A 17,734-nucleotide genomic window follows, 5' to 3' on the forward strand; every position below is an offset into this window, starting at 1 on the left:
GAGCGGGGGGCGGGATCCCTGGCGGGGGGGCAAGGTTAGGGCGGGAACCCTGGTTGATGTTGGGGGGCTGGGGTCAGGGCAGGGGGTGGGAACCCTGGCAGGGAGGCTGGGCTGGGCTGATAGGGACCGGGCCCCCTGGCTGGTGCTGGGGGAGGGGGCTGGTTCACGCTCCCCGCCCCCCCTCCAGTTGCTGGTGTGCTCCTGGCCCCAGTCCCGGCTTGTGAGCACTGTTCCTCTGGGCATGGGCCATGGGGTGCTGCCCATAAGATGGTGGCTGGTGGATTCAGCTCCACGCCCCGCAGCAGAGCCCCATGGCCCGGTCAAGTAACTGGGGCTGCAGTGGGGAGGGCATCGTGGTCCCCCAGGGCAGATTGCAGGGAGCCATGTGGGTGGATAAAGGTGGGTCTGAGGTTCCTCTCCTCACAGCAAGGGCACAACGGGGTTGAAATCTGTTTGCTGTAATGTGGCCCTTGCGGCTGCTGTGTGCTCCTCATTGCTCTGTGTCCCCGTAGCTGCAGAAGCTGCTACAGATGCGCAGGAAGGGGGTGCTGGAGGAGGAGCAGAGGGACAGCAGCAATGAGCACAGAGGGGATGAAGATGATATTCCTCTGGGCCCCCAGTCCAACGTCAGCCTTCTGGACCAGCACCAGCACCTTAAAGAGAAGGCGGAAGGTAGGGCTGGCATGAGAAGGATGGGTCCCCGAGGGGCTGCTTGTGGCTGGGGAGTAATCTGTGGGCAGCACATAACTCCCCTTCTCGACTCTCCACAGCGCGCAAGGAGTCGGCCAAGGAGAAGCAGCTGAAGGAGGAGGAAAAGATCCTGGAGAGCGTGGCAGAGGGTCGAGGTGGGTCGTGCTGGGATTGAGGGCTGGAGGGGGGAAGTGGCTGTGAGGCAACTTTCGCTCTTGTTCCCTGCCTGTTGCTGGTGAAGCAACAGAGGGAAAAGGTGATGGTGCTCGTGCTGTCCTCATGTGGAAGCCCAGCCGTCTGGTGCACGCTATCACAGCCCCAGCTTCTCCCTAGTGCCTGGAGCGAGAGAGTCATGCTGTTCGGTGCCGCTGACCCAGTGGGGCCCAACATGCATGGAGAGGGACAGTTTCCTGCCACTTCACTCCTGTTCTGGCTCCCCCAAACATCCTTTGTCCTGACTGCCTTCCTAATAAACCTCTCCTCAAAGCCACGTGCCCTCTGACCTGGGTCTACCTCCCAAGAGCTGGCACTGATCCTTCAGTCTCTGTTTTTGTGCAGCGTTGATGTCTGTGAAGGAGATGGCAAAGGGCATCACCTACGATGATCCAATTAAAACCAGGTGCGCTCCATGGGGATACATTGGCTGTTGGATTGTGGTAACACACAGGGGCCTTGGTTGTGGCTCAGGGCCCCATTATGCTAGCCTCCGCCTACACGTTTTCTGTCTGTCGGGCCCTGCTTGCAGCTGATCCTTGCTCTACAGCCACCATCAGCTGTGTGCGCTGTTCTGCGGGTCGGAGCAGCATGGCTGGAGACTCTGGGAGTGAGAGCTGGAGCCTGCTCTCCAGCTGGGGAATTGGGAAGGCAGACGCGTATGCTGGTGAGCTAGGCAGCCTAGAGAGCTGGCAAGATAAGCTGCTGAGGGCTACAGTTCCTTCCCTGTCCCGTGGGGGTATAACAGAAACACGGCCCTGGGAAATACTCCTCAATAACTCCTATCCCAGTGGGTGTGTTAACCTGAGCCTCGCTGGGAGCGAAGGGTATTCCAGCCTTGGTCATGGAATTAGGGGTTGATGCTGCAGAGTGGAGCGGTTGCTCCCATTGTGGCCCAGCGCAAGTGGGAGCCGGGCTGCAGCACACCAGAGTACCAGACAGTGCCTGGCCATTGTGCTCGGGGGCTGACAGTTCAGTTACTCTGCTCTGGAAGTGGGCTGTGTGGGTGGATGCAGAAGGACGCAGGCTTGGGGTGGCCTCAGCTTTTGCATTAGTGCCATTGGAGCCTGGAATTCTGGGGGGCTCAGGGCTCTGTCTAGGGGATCAGCGGGGACACAGCTGGGCCGGTCCACCTGCTGCCTGCCCAGGCAAAGCAGCGTTCAGCTCTGGGTGCGCCAGTGACTGCAGCTCAGTCAGTTTGGTTTTCCCTTCTCCCCCGCCCTCTCCTCAGCTGGAAGGCGCCACGTTACATCCTGGGCATGTCAGAGGCACGGCATGACCGCGTGCGCAGAAAGTACCATGTCCTAGTGGAGGGCGAGGGCATCCCCCCACCCATCAAGAGCTTCAAGGAAATGAAGTTTCCGGCAGGTGACTTGGGGGCAGGGAGGAGTTGTCAGGGGGAGGCATCTTGGTGTGTAGTGCCTGGAGGTCACAGATCCAATTGAGGGGACCCAGCCAGGCCCCCCGAGCTGCTGGTCTGGAGGCAAGGCCTGGGGGTGTCACTGACTAAACAAATGCTATTGGCAGCTGGGTGGAGGGGAGGTGGGTCACAGCCCAATGTTCAGCCACTTTTGTGCTCCTAATGCCCCCTCCCCCCACATTAAATAATGATAATAAATTGGAGATATGCCCATCTCCTAGAACTGGAAGGGACCTACAAAGTCATTGAGTCCAGCCCCCTGCCTTCGCTATCAGGACCAAGTACTGGTCTTTTGCCCCAGATCCCTAAGTGGCCCCCTCAAGGACTGAACTCACAACCCTGAGTTTAGCAGGCCAGTGCTCACACCACTGAGCTATTCCTCCACCCTGTTTTTTTTCTGTTCACAGCTATCCTGAGGGGCCTGAAGAAGAAGGGAATCCAGCAGCCAACTCCCATCCAGATCCAGGGCATCCCCACCATGTGAGTGCTGCCTGCTCCCTGGCCAGTGGGGTGAGCTGGGCACCATGCCCCTGAGATACGCCCTCCGCCACCTCCCTGGCTGGGAACGTGCAGGGCCCCTCACTGCTTTGGAGTCTCTTCCCACTGACCCGCTCCGCATGTCTCCTGCAGCCTGTCTGGCAGGGATATGATTGGCATCGCATTCACTGGCTCAGGGAAAACCCTGGTATTCACGCTCCCCGTCATCATGTTCTGCCTGGAGCAGGAGAAACGGCTGCCATTCTCCAAGAGAGAGGGACCCTATGGACTCATCATCTGCCCCTCTGTAAGTGTGCGTGGCTCACGTGGGAGTCTCTGAGCTGGGGGCTTGCTGGGATGTTGTCGGATCTGGGCATCAGCCAAGAGAGGCAGGTGTAATGGGGGATGATGGACTCTCTTCTCTCTGCAGAGGGAGCTGGCCAGGCAGACCCACGGCATCCTTGAGTACTACTGCTGCCTGCTGCATGAGGACAACCTGCCCCTGCTGCGCTGTGCCCTCTGCATCGGGGGTATGTCTGTCAAGGAGCAGATGGAGACTATCAAACAGTAAGTCCTGCTCCAAGTGGACCTGCGGGCAGTGCTCTTCCCTCCCTGTGTGGGCACCCCTGGGGGATTGCACGCAGCAGCCTGTCACACTGGGTGCTGCATCTCCTCAGGCCTGCTTGGGTGCTGGGGTTCTGAGCCTGCAGCCTCAGGACTCTGCAGGAGGGGATCAGTCGGAGGCGAAGGTGAGAAGGGTGGGGTGGGGGCTGGGCATGGTGGCCACCAGCAGCATGCAGCTGGCCATGCAGTGTGGGGTGCTGGGTCCCTGGCGAGGTGGGCAGCTTGCGGGGCCCTTCCTCCCCTGCAGCCAGATTGTGCAGGAGCCCTGACGCCTGCCTGCTCTGCCCTGCAGCGGTGTGCACATGATGGTGGCTACCCCGGGCCGCCTCATGGACCTGCTGCAGAAGAAGATGGTGAGCCTGGACATCTGTCGCTACCTGGCCCTGGATGAGGCCGACAGGATGATCGACATGGGCTTCGAAGGAGACATCCGCACCATCTTTTCTTACTTCAAGGTAGCAGGCGGGTAGGGGAGGTGTGGGTGCAGGACAGCCTGTGCCCTGCAGGGTTTAATTCCCTTGTTCCCAGTCCTTGGCCTGGCCCACTCAAGAGCCCAGAGGTGTGCGTTGCCAGCACAGCTCTCCATCTGCCTGGGGAACGCTGCACCCAGCTCCTGGCCAGGGCCTCGCTGGCTGGTGCGGAGTGCGAGGGTCCTGGCTGGCAGGACTAATGGGTTCCTTGTCAGGTCCCAGCTGCCCCTGCTCTGGGCTGCCTCCTGCAGCTTCTCCCTGTGGGTAACAGCTCTGGCCTTGCAGCCCTTCGCACTGTGTTTCTGCCCTGTCTCATGCCAGCTGTCCCATGTGCCCCTCTGTTGGGGCTCTGGTCACACGGTGTGGTGCCCCAGCCCTGCTGGCACAAAGTTGTTCTCCAAGGGCCCCCATGTAGGGAGTCTGGGGTGCCTGCCAGCACCCACTGGCTGTTGCTGACCTCAGCTTCCCCCATTCGTGTATTGGCTGAATGGCTGTGCTAACCTCCCTGCCCTTGGCGCTCGGTCCAGGGTCAGAGGCAGACCCTTCTCTTCAGTGCCACCATGCCCAAGAAGATCCAGAACTTTGCCAAGAGTGCCCTGGTGAAGCCTATCACCATCAACGTGGGGCGAGCTGGAGCTGCCAGCCTGGATGTTATACAGGTGAGTTCCCAAATGCCCTGTGCTGGACCCCAGCATGGCCGGGGCCCGCTGGCCCTGCCAGAATCCACTGTCTGCCAAAGGGGTTTGCTCTGAGCCCTGCGACCTGTGCGTATTCTCCCAGCTCTCTCACTTCTCTGACCAGAGCCCTGTGCTTGTGCTCAGGAAGTGGAGTATGTGAAGGAGGAAGCCAAGATGGTGTACCTGCTAGAGTGCCTGCAGAAGACCCCGCCGCCCGTGAGTACTGCACATTGGCTGCCTCAGCGGGGTTGGGGGGGAACGACTGTAGCTGCTCCTGCTAGTGGAAGGCAGCCCTGATGCAGGCCAGCTCTTCCTGGCCCTGTGGCTCACCAGAGTGTTGGGCGGGCGACCGAGACCGTGTCCAGGTGCTTCGGGGTCCGCAGCACTCCTTGCTGTGCCCAGGCTCTCAGCTGCAAACCTCCTGGCCAGCGGCTCTGCTGTCAGGGCGCTGGTTGGTCCTGTGCTGTGCTGGGGATGAGAGTCTCTGTGCTGACACTGGCCCTGTGGCAGGTGCTGATCTTTGCAGAGAAGAAGGCTGACGTGGACGCGATCCACGAGTACCTGCTGCTCAAGGGCGTGGAAGCGGTGGCCATTCACGGAGGGAAAGGTCAGTGAGAGCTGCTGGAGAGCAGTGCTGCCCCCATTTCCCCGGGCAGCCAGCCCGCCCCAGCATGCACTGCTTCGGGGATCCCAGGTTGAGCACAGGGTGAAACATCCAATCTGATTGATGCTGTTTGCCAGTCAGATGCATCCCCAGGGGATTGGTAGCCAGGGCCCTGAAGTGCCGGTGCAGGGTCTAGAAAAGCCTTGGATGGGAGGTGTAAGGAGCTGAGCCTGGGCAGCTTGTCGCCGAGAAGAATGCTTGGTGACTGGCTCCCCCAGAGCGGGGTGCTCGACAGCCTGGTTGATAAAGGCATCCTCAGAGAAAGTTAAACCAGTCTTTGGCAGGAGAGGTCATTTCCAAGCTGTGAGGATCATAAGGCTTTTACCAGGGGAGCTGATGGACTCACCATGTCTTGAAGTCTGGAAGGTGAGATTAGATGGCTTAAAAAGTTACGCTTGAATCCAGCTTCTAGGGGAAATCCCCCAGCCTGCATGCCTGGGATGTTGGGCTGGATGGTCGCTGCGGTCCCTACTGGCCAGGGACTCTGAGTTGTCCTGTCCTGTCCCGTCCCCCCGTTTCCCCACCACCACCAACATGGCCCGTAAAGGGGGTGAGTTGCATGCATGGCCCTCAGCATGCTCAGAACCCTTCCCCTCTGCATTAAGATAATGACTAATCCAGTCTCAGGCTTCAGGGCTTCAACTGATCACCTGCAGGGGTGAGGCAGGAGACTTTTCTGTTGGTGCACAATTGCCTAGATGTATTCTGGGGTTTTCTCACCTTCCTCTGGGTGCCAGGGGTCGGCCACAGCTGGAGACAGGGCACCCCCCAGGTGGACCAGTGCTCCGAGATGGTGTCTGCGTGCCAGACTGGTGGGTCCTGCTGATGTGCTCAGGGTTTGGGCTCGAGAAGGAATTTCTCTCTAGGTCGGATTGGCTGGGAACTAAGGGCTTCTTCGCCTTCCTCTGCAGCAAGGGTGTGGCTTGCCATCAGGGCAAATCTCCCCAAGTCACTTCCCAGCTGCTGCAAGGGGCTTGGGCACTGCTGACACCTTGCTGTGTCCTCTTCTCTGCCTGTGGGTCCCAGGTAAGTCTTGAAGCACTTCAGTCCTCAAGGCACTAGTCATTGGGTTCCATGTAGGAGTGTCTGTGAAATGCTCTGGCCTGTGAGACGCAGGACAGACCGGCTGAGCTAACAGTCCCTTCTCTGAGACTCTGCAGCCCCGGCTCAGCACCAAGAACCTCTTGTCTCGGTGAAATGCCTTCCTGCCAGACGCTTGCACCGGGTGCCTCAGAGCTGAGCCTCTCTCCCGGGGTTGCTTTCTCACAGATCATTTTACCATCTTACCCATCATTTAGTTGTGTTCTCCAGGGGCCAGCCCACCCCTACCCACATGTGCAGCAACTACGGGGGAGCTCATCACTGGCCCCTTGGGAGCCCTGCCCCTGTGCCAGCTCACTCCATGGCCCCATGCTGGGAGCATACCTGGACCAGCTACTCCCTCGGGCCCACATGGCCCTCTGCATCTGGTGCATGGGGGAAGGGGCTGACTAGCACTTGGCACATCGCTTTGTCGACGCCCCGTTGTGAGGTGGGTTTGGGGGCGAGGCCCTTAGCTGGCAGAGCTGGGCCCATGCTAACCCTCTGTGCTGGGCCCTTGCAGACCAGGAGGAGCGGACGAAGGCCATTGAAGCCTTCCGGGACGGAAAGAAGGACGTCCTGGTTGCCACTGATGTAGCCTCCAAGGGCTTGGATTTCCCAGCCATCCAGCACGTCATCAACTACGACATGCCGGAGGAGATTGAGAACTACGGTAGGGCAGAGGGCCCAAGGGTGGGAGAGGCGGGTGAGCCGGGCAGAGGGCTCAAGGGTGGGAGAGGCGGGTGAGCCGGGCAGAGGTGTTACCCGCACAAAATTCTGTTGTTTACATGTTCTACGGCACTCACCTTTACCCACTTCCTAGGGCTCCAGGCGACAGGCTCTGGGCTCTGCCCCGCCGTGGGCTCTGGGCAAACACCCTTTCCCTGTGGGCTCAGGGCTTAATCTTCTGTGAATTTACACGTCTTTTACCAGTGAAAGAGCCTCACACAGTAATATCCTACTTAACCTCTATTTATTAACAATACCCAAACCACACTGCACACGCTACACACACAGTGCTCACCACTCCCGCTAAGACACATGAACTTTTCTTGGTGGCCAGGCAGGATAAGGATCAGGTCCATCGGGGGGATTCCAGTTTCTGCACAGTGTCATTGGCAGAGTGTTGAGCTCTGGCGGCTCTGATCGTGGGGCCGCGTCCTGGAGCTGGTTCCCAGAGAACTTCCTTCTGGACCCCAGTTTATATAGAGACACTTGAGTCCTGCTTAGCTGTCCCTTAACCAGTCATTTTGCTAAAATGTTCCTAACCAGTCCTAACATTGTAACAAACTTCTCTGACCAATCCTACCCCACCCCCTTAATTTACACCTAGCACAATTAATTACGTAACAGACAGAAACAATCAAGAAACCAGACAGGTCATACAGACAAACAATAGGGAAGTGGGAACAATGAAGAAATGAGGGTTTCACAACCACAACTATTGAGAATCCCTTGACCCATGGGATTCTGTCAAACTAAGTTTTCTTTAACCATCTTGTGTTTCTTTATCTGGTGATGGTGGGTGCTGTTAGGCGGGATGTCCTTCCTAACAGCCTGCTATGACACTGTTTTAATGTAATTTAGATGGATTGTGGGGATGTGAGTTCCTGCTCCTTAGCTAATAGCTGTGCCTGTTTTTAATCTGGCTGCAGATGAAGGCCTTATCCTTACAGAGAGTGAGCCAGGCCGATTGCTTTACTCGGACTGAGGGCTTGGTTCAGGGGTGGCAGGACAGGTCCTTGGGCCTGTCCCTGCAGTGACTGGTCTCCTTGTGGTGGGGAGTTCCCCAGTCTGAGTGCCCAGCTGGATTCCTGCGGTCAGTGGCCTGGGGCTGACTCTCTGTTTCTCCCCATAGTTCACCGAATTGGGCGTACGGGCCGCTCAGGGAACACTGGCATTGCCACCACCTTCATCAACAAGGCCTGTGGTGAGGGGTGCATGGGAGCGGGGCTGTGGCTGGCTGCTGTGCCCTTTGGGTTTGCAGCAGTTGGGCTGAACTGGGCCAGGAGTCTCTGCCCTGAGAGCTTGCTCCCGGGCTGGGCTCAGTACTTAGAGGGGAGACCTCAAGGAGCACCCATGTGCTGCAGGGAGTGGGCCGGGGCTCACTAGGGCTGGCCCCATATGCCCCAAGGGCGGTGACTCAACAGGGCTGCCCCGATGCGTGTGTGCTGCCCTGTGGGGTTTGCTGGTGCTCGCGAACTCCTCTTGTCCCCAGCTTGGCTGGTTCTGCCCTCCCCCCTCTCCCCGCAGCTTCAGCTGGAGTGAGCATTGCCCTCTGTCCTGCTGTGATGCCCAGAGCCAGTGGGCCCTTGCAGGTGGCAGAGCTGCCCCAGGCTGGGCTCTGTTCTCACATTCCTCTCTGCCCCAGATGAGTCTGTGCTCATGGACTTGAAGGCGCTGTTGTTGGAGGCCAAGCAGAAGGTGCCCCCAGTGCTGCAGGTGCTCCACTGCGGGGACGAGACCATGCTGGATATTGGAGGTGAGGGGGTTGGCGGTCCCAGAAGCCCAGGGGGCTACCTGCGTGGTGGTGCAGCTGGCAGGCCACTCCTTGGGGAAAGCTGGCACCTCCAGCTCCCAGCACTCCCGTTGGTTGGAGCGCTAGCCTGGAACTCAAGAAGTCAGTTCCCTGCTGTGCCGCATGCAGTCTGGGGCTCAGCTCCCCACGTGATGGGCTGGCCCTGCCTCTGGGGGCGCTGGGCTGGGACTGCTTCTCCCTGTGCCCGTTGGGTGTGTGCACTGCCTCCCCGCCGCCCAGCAAGCTGCCTCTGACCCCACTCTCTCTATTACAGATGAGAGGGGCTGTGCCTTCTGTGGGGGCCTGGGTCACCGCATCACCGACTGCCCCAAGCTGGAAGCCATGCAGACCAAGCAAGTCAGCAACATCGGCCGCAAGGACTACCTGGCACACAGCTCCATGGACTTCTAGCCCAGGCTCCTGGGCTGCGCTGCTGCCTGCCGTGTGCTCGCTGGGCCAGGCAGGAGAGTTCCCTGAAGCCCAATAGCCTTGGCAGCTGGCCCCACTTCTTCCCAAGAGCTGGGTCTGTCTACAGGCAGTGCCATGCCCCTTCCCTTTGGGCTCCGACGTGTTGTAAGGTGCCCTGTGTTGTGTGGGCCAGGGGCCGGTGCTGCTCGGAGAGGAAGTACCGGAGCTATGCTGCAATGGTCCATTACATCAGCCAGCGTCACCATGCAGCCATGGGGCAAGCCGGGCCCCCAGCCCCAGCCTTAGCCTCGTGCAGGCCCCGCAAAGCCCCTGGGCACAGGAGAGCCCTGGCAGAGGCAAACCCCGGCCCTTGTCACGTGGGGCTGGGCCCAGTGACACCTGCTGAAGGTCTGGGGTTCTGAGGGGCGGGTGTGACTTGCCTTGGTTGAGTTGCTCGGGGCTGGAAGAGCAGCCGGAGGCTCTGGCTGACCCTCTGCTGCGGGCTGTGTCCGGCGCAGGCACTGGGCTCCTTCTCCAGGCTTGGCCGCCTGAACCCAGCAGTCCCCTGCAGGTGGCTGCTGCAGCCTCTGCCATGCTTGTTTGGCCCTGCTGGGCTCCCTGGGGGCCGTTGCTCCCCCGCGCTGCCTGCCCTCACCCTACGCACCACAAAGGGGAAGTTAGCGAGAAAGGAAGTCTCCCCGCGCACTCACTCCACTGCAGCGGCCACCACTCTCCATTACTGGCACCGCTGCCCTCCCCACGCTGCCGGGCTGGGTCCATGGAGACCCCCGTGCAGGCCGGGATCCTCTATGTCCAGTACTTCAAATTTGGAAAGGTAAAGGGGGAAGGGGTTGAGAGTGCTGGGCACAGGAGGGTGGGGAGGTGGGGGTTAGTCTTCAGGCCCACAAGAGGGGGTGGGGCCAGACCAGGCCCAGCAAAGCGGAGCAGGAGTGGCCCCTGGTCATTGCCTCAGGACTGGCCATGCTGTGTCTGATCTCAACCCCTGCTGGCCCCAGGGCACAAGCTCCAGGCTGGGTGGGGCTTGCCCAGGCAGGCCCCCCCTGCCCCTGTGTTACTGAGCCATTCCTGCCCCAGCTCTAAACTGTGTTGTGTGCTTAACTCTCACTGAAATGTTAATAAACAGACTTAAAACAAAATCCAGAGCTGGGTGAGGGGTGTTTGAACAGGGAGTCCCACTTGCTGTGTGTGGGCAGAGTGGTGCACGGTGGGGGTGGGCCCCCTGCCTCTATGCCAGCAGACCTGGGTGTTGTGATTGCTGCAGGGAGCTATGGGAGATAACAGCTGGTGGTGGACAAAGGGGTCACCTAGCCCCCTGTCCCTTTGTGCTGTCTCTGGAGAAGGGCGGCTGCTGCTGCTGAAGCCTGGCTGGGGCAGGTGTGTTCTGCCGGGAGCAGGTTTCAGGACAGCTCCCCATCAGTGTCATTCTCCGTTGAGCAGCTGCAGGGTCCTACCTGGGCAGCTTCACCAATGTGTCTCATCCCTGCTGGGGTACTGGGATTCAGTGCAAGAGCAGGCCTTGGGGGAGGGGTCTGAGTGGCTATCAAGGGGGCCTGTGGGCACAGCTTCCTCCTGGCCAAGTTCCAGGCTTTGGGAGGCGGGAGTCCTCTCCACTTGGCCCCATCTCAGCTGCGTTGCTGGACTGCCATGTGCTCAGCCCCTCAGGGCTGGGGCTGTGGAATGCGCCTGCCCCATGGAGCAGTGTGGGGAGGTTTGAGATGGTCCATTCCTGGGGCGTCATCCCAGCCTGTAGGGAACCTGCCTCTGGCTTTACCCTGGCTGGGGTACAGCTGAGAGCCCCTGGGCCTGGCCATAACCACAGGCAGGGCCCTGACGGCAACTTGGCTGTGCCCCTGTCTGTGCTGAGGGTGGGCCCCTCGTCTGTGCCCAGTGGGGTGCCCCACATGCATGAGCTGAACAAAGAGCAGGGAAATGCCCCTTTTGGGAAGGGATGAGCCCTGTGTGCACATAGGAACCGCTTGCATGGGCATAGGCAGCCACGGGAGGGGGGCTTAGCGCCTCCCCTTCCCCCCACCAGTGTAGGGTTTGGATGATGAACTAAAAGCTGTGCTGCTTTGGGAACTGCTCATTTTATTACACTGAGCAACACAGCTTGGCCGGGAACAGATTTCCTCCTTGGGGAGCTGCTGCTGTTTTATCCACATGGAGTGCTTCCCCCCCCCCCCCCAAAAAAAAAACACTCTGGGCACCTGCTGGGGCAGGTATTTATGGCCTGGTGGGTGCTGTGAGCCAGGCTTGCCTGCCTTCCATCCCATAGTTTCTGCTGGGCCAGTCCCACTGATCCAGCTTCAGCCACACTGTTCTGTCTTGCTCCCCTGGGGGTGGGGGGCTGCCCCCTCTCTCTCCCCCCTGCTGTGCTTCGGCAGGCCATGTGCTGGCTGATGCAGACCCTCCCCTGGGAGGATGTGGCTGCTGCTGGCTCCAGGGCCTGGGCTCATGCAGCAGATGTGGGGCTGCTATCGAGAAAACAAATGGCTCAAAATGGCTTAATTTGCATCAAGCTCTGGGCTAAAAACACCCCAGCAGCCCCAGCCCAGGGCCAAGGCCTAGCTGTGGAGAGGGCAGCCATTGGGTACGGCAGGGAGCCCCGGAATCAGGGCTCAGGGCCTCTACTGCCCATTGCTGCTGGCCCCACGGAAGCCATGATTGGGGGCAGCTGTACTGGCCAGCTGCTAGTGTTGAGGCTTGAAAGCCCTGTGGATTTGCCTCATCTCCAGCCCCCTGGGGGTCATGACACTGAGACGCCAAAAGCAGAGTAAGGTCAGGGTCTCTGTAGGAGTGGGGGCTCGGGAAGGGGCTGGATGTCAGCAGGGCAACTGCCCAGCGGGCCCTCCCCGAAGCCGCCTGTCTCCTTCTGGGAAAATCAGTCAAATCAAAAAGATGGAACTTCACTTTGGAAGGAAAAATCAAATGCCCAGCTAAGCCCGGGGCCTGTGACTAGGTGGTAATGCCCTGAAAAGGGTCTGGCTTAGCATGGGTCAGAAATTGCCTGAGAGTCAACAGTGCGATGCAGCTGTGGAAAGGCAAATATCACTCTGGGTGGATGAACAGGCGGTGACTATCCCACGCTGCAGGGCACTGGAGGGCTGTGCCCAGGTGTAGGAGCCACACTTCAGGGATGTTGTGAAGAAATTGGAGAGACCAGAGGCAGCAGAGGTTTAGAAAATCTGCCCTGTGAGGAACGGTTAAAAACCTGGTGTTTCGTCTGGAGAAAAGCCACCCAGGGGGCACCTGATACCAGCCTCCCAGTCTGGGGAGGGCTTTTTGAACAGGTGCTGGCTGAGGAACAATGGGCTCCAGACTGAGGTTAGCTAGCAGGAGAAACCACCTGACCCTTGACATGGTTCAGCACTCGGCTGGGCAAGGCAGGGGAGTTCCCATTGTGGGAGAGTTTAAGACCATTTTGGACAAACCCATAGTGGGGGCAGGTTGACGGTCCTGCCCTGGTGCGGGGGGCTGGACCTGCAGCCCTCTGGCAGTCCCCTCTATCCCTCTCTAGGATTCTGTCGGCCCCACTCTGCTCTCTATCTCCCGCTGGCTGCCCCGTGGGCACCAGGAGCCATTTGCATTGTCTGGGGACAAGTAGGGCTGCGCTGGGAGCCCCTGTGGTGAGTCCTGCCCTATCTCCCCCTTCCCCTACAGAAGTTCTGGAGGAAGGTGCGGGCCCAGCTCTTTGCCACCAGCCCCTGTGGCGTTGCCCGGCTGGAGACATGCGATGCGCGGGACAACGGCTCTGGGCCAGAGAAGACATCCCTGCGGAAGTGTGAGCGCCGGGTCATCCGGCTTGCAGACTGCGTCTCTGTGGGGCCTGCAGACGCCCACAGCTGCCCCAAGGACACGGCTGCCTTTTACCTGAACACCACAGAGAAAAGCCACGTGCTGGCAGCCGAGCGGAGGGACGAGTGGATAGCACAGCTCTGCCAGCTGGCCTTCCAGGTACTCCCCTGCCAGCCCTGGGTACCGCTCTCAGCACGTGGGGCCCAGCCACGGGCCGACCCCGCTAGGCTCCCTGGGCACGCGGGGCGGGGGGCAGCGTCTGACAGGGTGAGGCTGCCATGAACCAAAGCAACGCTCCTGTGCTGCAATGGCACCCCCCAGATGCCATCATGGCCTTGCCCGCACTACCCCCCATCCTCTGGATGCTGGCACTGCCCTGCCCCCTCCCTCTGGATGTGGCATGGCCCCCCCACCCCCTGGGTGCTGGGACACCTTGCCCACCCTGCCTCCTCCCCCCGGGTACTGGCACGGCCCCACCTGTTCCACCCCAGGTGCTGGCATGGCCCCACCAACCCCACCCTCTCCCCTGGGTGCTGGCACAGCTCACCCACCCCACCTCCTCCCCCCAGGCACTGACATGGCCTCTGCCCCAGGGGCTCTGAGTTGGCTGCCCCCTATCGTTCACTTTTGGGTGCCAGGAGGGTGCAGCCTCTGCAGGCAGGGAGGGGCAGGTGCCCGGGGGTCTGCAGCTGCTCCACTCTCTGCTTTCAGTGCATTAAGGAGCCAGCAGCGCCTGGCAGCACCAGGGACCCCCCCGGGCCCGATCTCCACGTGGAGGAAAACACCCTCTACTCATCCTGGCAGGACTGTACGTACAGCTGGGCACCACGTGGGTCGGGCAGAGGGGGAGGGGGCGGGGACCAGAGACCCCCCCCGCCAGTCAACTGGGGGAAGGCTGCGATTGGGGGTCTCGCAATGGAGGAGGAGGGGCTTCCTGCGTGGGGTGCTTGGGGAGAGCGGAATGGCTGGAGATGGGGCTTGGGGCTGGGCAGTGACTCTGTGGGGTGAGGGGAATGCAGTGGGGCCAGACAGTGATTGGTGGGGACGCCACAGTGGGGCCAGGCAGAGACTCTGGCAGTCGAGAGGGGGGATGCAGTGAGGCCGGGTAGTGACTCTGGCGGGCGGGAGTGGGGATGCAGTGGGGCCGGGTAGTGACTCTGGCGGGCGGGAGTGGGGATGCAGTGGGGCCGGGTAGTGACTCGAGCGGGTGGGAGGGGGGATGCAGTAGGGCGGGCAGTGACTCTGGCAGGCAGGAGGGGGGACGCAGTAGGCTGGTCACTGACTCTGGCAGTCGGGAAGGGGGACGCAGTGGGGCTGGGCAGTGATTCTGGTGGGCCGGGGACACAGTGGGCCCGAGCAGTGACTCTGGCGGGCGGGAGGGGGGACACAGTGGGCCAGGCAGTGATTCTGGCAGGCAGGAGGGGGGACGCAGTGGGTCGAGCACTGACTATGGCAGGTGGGAGGGGGACATAGTGGGGCCTGGCAGTGACTCTGACAGGTGGGAGGGGGAGAAGCAGTGAGGCTAGGCAGTGACTCTGGCAGGCGGGCGGGGGGACGCTGTGGAGCTGGGCAGTGACTCTGGCGGGTGGGAGGGGAGATGCAGTGGGGCCGGGCAGTGATTCTGGCAGGCGGAAGGGGGACGCTGTGAGCCAGCCAGTGACTCGGGCGGGAGGAGGGATGCAGTGGGCCGGACAGTGATTCTAGTGGGCCGGAGACACAGTGGGGCCGGGCAGTGACTCTGGCAGGTGGGAGAGGGGGGATGCAGTGGGCCGGGCACTGACTCTGGCAGGTGAGAGAGGGGGACACAGTGGGCCAGGCAGTGACTCTCTTGTGGGTTCGTTTCCCTGCAGTGAACGAGTTCCTGGTGCTGGTGTACAGGACGGACGCCTCCGCCAAGTGTGGCCTGAGTGGGCACTACCTGCTGGCCGCCTTGCCCAAGGGGCTTGTGCTGAAGACTCGCCAGTCCCGCCAGACCCTCCTCACCTGGCCCTACCCCTTCCTGCGCAAATTCGGCCACGACAAGGTACTGGGCTGCCTCTCGCAGGAGCCACCGCTGCCCTTGCAGTGCCAGGGGCCACAGGAGCATCGGGGTATGCCCAGCCCTGCTGTCTGCCTGCCCTTCCTGCCTTTCCTGGGCGGCTCCTGCTCCAAGCCTGCTGGGCCTCTTGGGGAGACCCGAGCTCTCCGGGCAGGCGTCCGTGGCCCCGTGCCCCAGGTAATGCTGCTGTCTGTTCCCTGCAGGCCCTGTTCTCCTTCGAGGCAGGCCGCCGCTGCGACTCTGGCGAGGGCGTCTTCACCTGGGCCACCAGCCGGGCTGCTGAGCTGTGCAACCTCGTCTCCGCAGCCATCACCCGCCAGAGCAGCAGCCTCCTGGACAGGAACAGCACCCAAGCACCAGAGCCTCTTAGCTCCAGGCAGGGAACGGAGCCCAGGCTCTGGAGCTCCCAGAGCCTGGAGGAAGCGCTGCCCACCTGGGCCCTGGAGGGTGCAGGGAGGCCGCCCCTCCCTGCAGGGCTCTGTCCAGAGAGTGGACAGGCCCTGTCCTGCACCCTGGAGCCGGAGGGGCATGCAGGGGCCGGAGGTGAGCCCCCCATCATCTATGCCTCCATCCACAAAGGCCTGCAGCCCCTGCTCGAGCCCTGGGGCGAGGCCAAGGTGGAGCAGGGAGGGGCCAGGGCATCCTGGGGGCAGGGGCTCCCAGTTTCAGAGCATCTCTATGAAAACCTCTGTGCCGTGGGGCGCTCCTGCTCCATGGAGGAGGGGCCCTCACGCCTGGGCTCCAGGGGCTCCCCAGAAGGGAGCAGCACTGACCTGGCCCCCATCTATGACAACAGCTGCATGGTGTCCAAGCGCTGGAGCAGCCCCCTGGCTTCCAGCATGGGGCCTAGCACCTCCCTGGAGGCCCAGTACAGGCGGCTGCTGGACCAGGACGGGCAGGAGCGAGGCGAGGAGGAGGAGGGGGAGGAAGATGCCCTCGTCAGCTCCCTCCCCAGGGCCAGAGCTAGCAGTGGTTTCAGGAAGTTAGTCACTCTCCTCAGCCGAGAGGTAGCCCCCAAGGTGCCTGGCGAAAGTTCCAGTGCCCTGGACAGGGCCTAGCCCCCATGCTGGGCAGCTCCAGGCCCAGGCTGGCGGTGAGGGGGGCATGCAGCTCCCCCCACACTGAGATTCACCCTAGCACCGGGCCGTGTCAGCCAAGGGCAACCCCCAGCTCTCCCCTGCCATGCCTGAGCCCCAGCCCCAGGTGTAAAGGCTGGCCCAGGACTCCTGGGTTACTCAGGCAGGTGCCTGGGTGAGGCTGTCATTCCAGCAGGATGGTGGCTGCTCCAAAGCCTGGCACAGACAGACTCTGCCTTTGGCACCTGGGCCGCTCCACAGGGGCAGGGACAGATTCTGTACAGGCCTGAACTTTCCTTGCAACGGGGGGTGGAGGTGGGAGGGACTGAGTCAGCGTGGCCTCATGCACCCCATGCTGAGGATATGCCAGGGCTGGGGTACCTGGGGCTGTCGGATGAAGGGGCTGTGCCTGTGCCCGATGGGTGATAGAGAAGGGTATCCCTTGCCAAGAGGTCGTGTCACATAGCAGCTACCTGGCACAGACACCCCAGACGTGGGCAAATGGCAGGGGAAGGTCTGAGCGTGCTTGGGAGCAATGCTGGCTGCTGTGGGTCAGGGGAGGCAGCCTGGACTCCCTGTTGTAATCACTGTCCCTGCAGCAGGGCCTGGCACAGGACGTTCTGAGCCCGTACCCCAGCATATGGTCTCTGGGCACATCCCCCTCCTTGGTTCTGTGTGCAGGGCACAAGCTGGGCAGCAAATGGAGTGTTCAGACTCTGTTCTGCTGCCCCCAGGCAAGCTGTGAGCTGGCAGGCAGTGCTGGCACTAAGGCTGCAGGGGAGAACGGCCACACTGGGTCAGCCTGATGGCCCGTCTGCTGCCAGTGCCAGGTGCCCCAGAGGGAGTGAACAGAACAGGGCGAGTGCGAGTGATCCGTCCCCTGGCATCCAGTCCCGGCTGCTGCCCATCACAGGCTTAGAGATAGCTGGAGTGTGGGCTTGCATCCCTGCCCAGCCGGGCTAATAGCCACTGAGAGAGCTGTCCTCCAGGAACTTCAGTTCTCTTTTGAAGCCTGTTATAGTCTTGCCCTTCACAGCATCTCCTGGCAAGGAGTTCCACAGACTGACTGCGCTGTGTGAAGAAATACTTCCTTTTGTTTTTTAAACTTGCTACCTGTTAATTGGGTATCCCCCATTCTTGTGCTATGGGAAGGAGTAAACAACACTTCCTTATTCACTTTCTCCACCCTAGTCATGATTTTATAGACCTCTATCAGATCCCCCCTTAGTCGTCTCTTTTCCAAGCTGAAAAGTCCCAGTCTTTTAACCTCTCCTGTGGAAGCTGTTCCAGATCCCCAGGGGAGGTGTTGTGGGGGTCTGGACTCGGTGCTCTGGAGCTGCTCACAGTGAAGTTCAGACAGGACCCACTAGGAGAGCGACACCTCAGGGCTCACGTTCACTAAGGCAAGACGCCTCCTTGGTTTCAGCACCTCCTGCTCTGACTCAAAGCATTCAGCCTCCTGTTCCCACTGAGAGCTTCCCTGGATGTGCCACTTGGGGAAGCCTCACACAGTGGTGAATTAGCCATTGGGCCAATGGAGCAGGAGCCCTGGACTGGAAAAAT

At 60.9% G+C, this 17,734-nt stretch overlaps 2 protein-coding genes across 3 annotated transcripts in view; both read left to right on the forward strand.

Moving 5' to 3' along the window:
- The window catches only part of DDX41 (DEAD-box helicase 41), an 11,137-nt gene extending 739 nt beyond the window's left edge, over positions 1–10,398 (forward strand). The window contains exons 1-16 of one of the 2 annotated variants that reach the window (XM_032794764.2): positions 184–277; positions 513–672; positions 771–845; positions 1,249–1,309; positions 2,135–2,271; positions 2,731–2,803; positions 2,954–3,107; positions 3,231–3,367; positions 3,717–3,879; positions 4,422–4,553; positions 4,716–4,787; positions 5,082–5,178; positions 6,839–6,988; positions 8,174–8,245; positions 8,687–8,797; positions 9,108–10,398. In XM_032794764.2, the coding sequence (XP_032650655.1) occupies positions 242–277; positions 513–672; positions 771–845; positions 1,249–1,309; positions 2,135–2,271; positions 2,731–2,803; positions 2,954–3,107; positions 3,231–3,367; positions 3,717–3,879; positions 4,422–4,553; positions 4,716–4,787; positions 5,082–5,178; positions 6,839–6,988; positions 8,174–8,245; positions 8,687–8,797; positions 9,108–9,244 (1,767 nt within the window). In that variant the 5' untranslated portion in view covers positions 184–241 and the 3' untranslated portion in view covers positions 9,245–10,398. Of the gene's footprint in view, positions 1–183; positions 278–512; positions 673–770; positions 846–1,248; positions 1,310–2,134; positions 2,272–2,730; positions 2,804–2,953; positions 3,108–3,230; positions 3,368–3,716; positions 3,880–4,421; positions 4,554–4,715; positions 4,788–5,081; positions 5,179–6,838; positions 6,989–8,173; positions 8,246–8,686; positions 8,798–9,107 lie in introns of those variants that run through there. The other variant, XM_032794763.2, reaches the window with a different exon arrangement.
- On the forward strand, positions 9,834–17,351 carry DOK3 (docking protein 3). The gene is made up of 5 exons (XM_032794768.2): positions 9,834–10,076; positions 12,923–13,216; positions 13,769–13,865; positions 14,908–15,080; positions 15,299–17,351. Exons 1-5 carry the CDS (start codon positions 9,834–9,836, stop codon positions 16,151–16,153), a joined length of 1,662 nt encoding a protein of 553 aa, XP_032650659.1. The 3' UTR covers positions 16,154–17,351.
- The last annotated feature ends 383 nt before the right edge of the window (positions 17,352–17,734 follow it).

The sequence above is a fragment of the Chelonoidis abingdonii genome, chromosome 7 (assembly GCF_003597395.2).
Source record: "Chelonoidis abingdonii isolate Lonesome George chromosome 7, CheloAbing_2.0, whole genome shotgun sequence".
NCBI classification, from domain to species: Eukaryota; Metazoa; Chordata; order Testudines; family Testudinidae; genus Chelonoidis; species Chelonoidis abingdonii.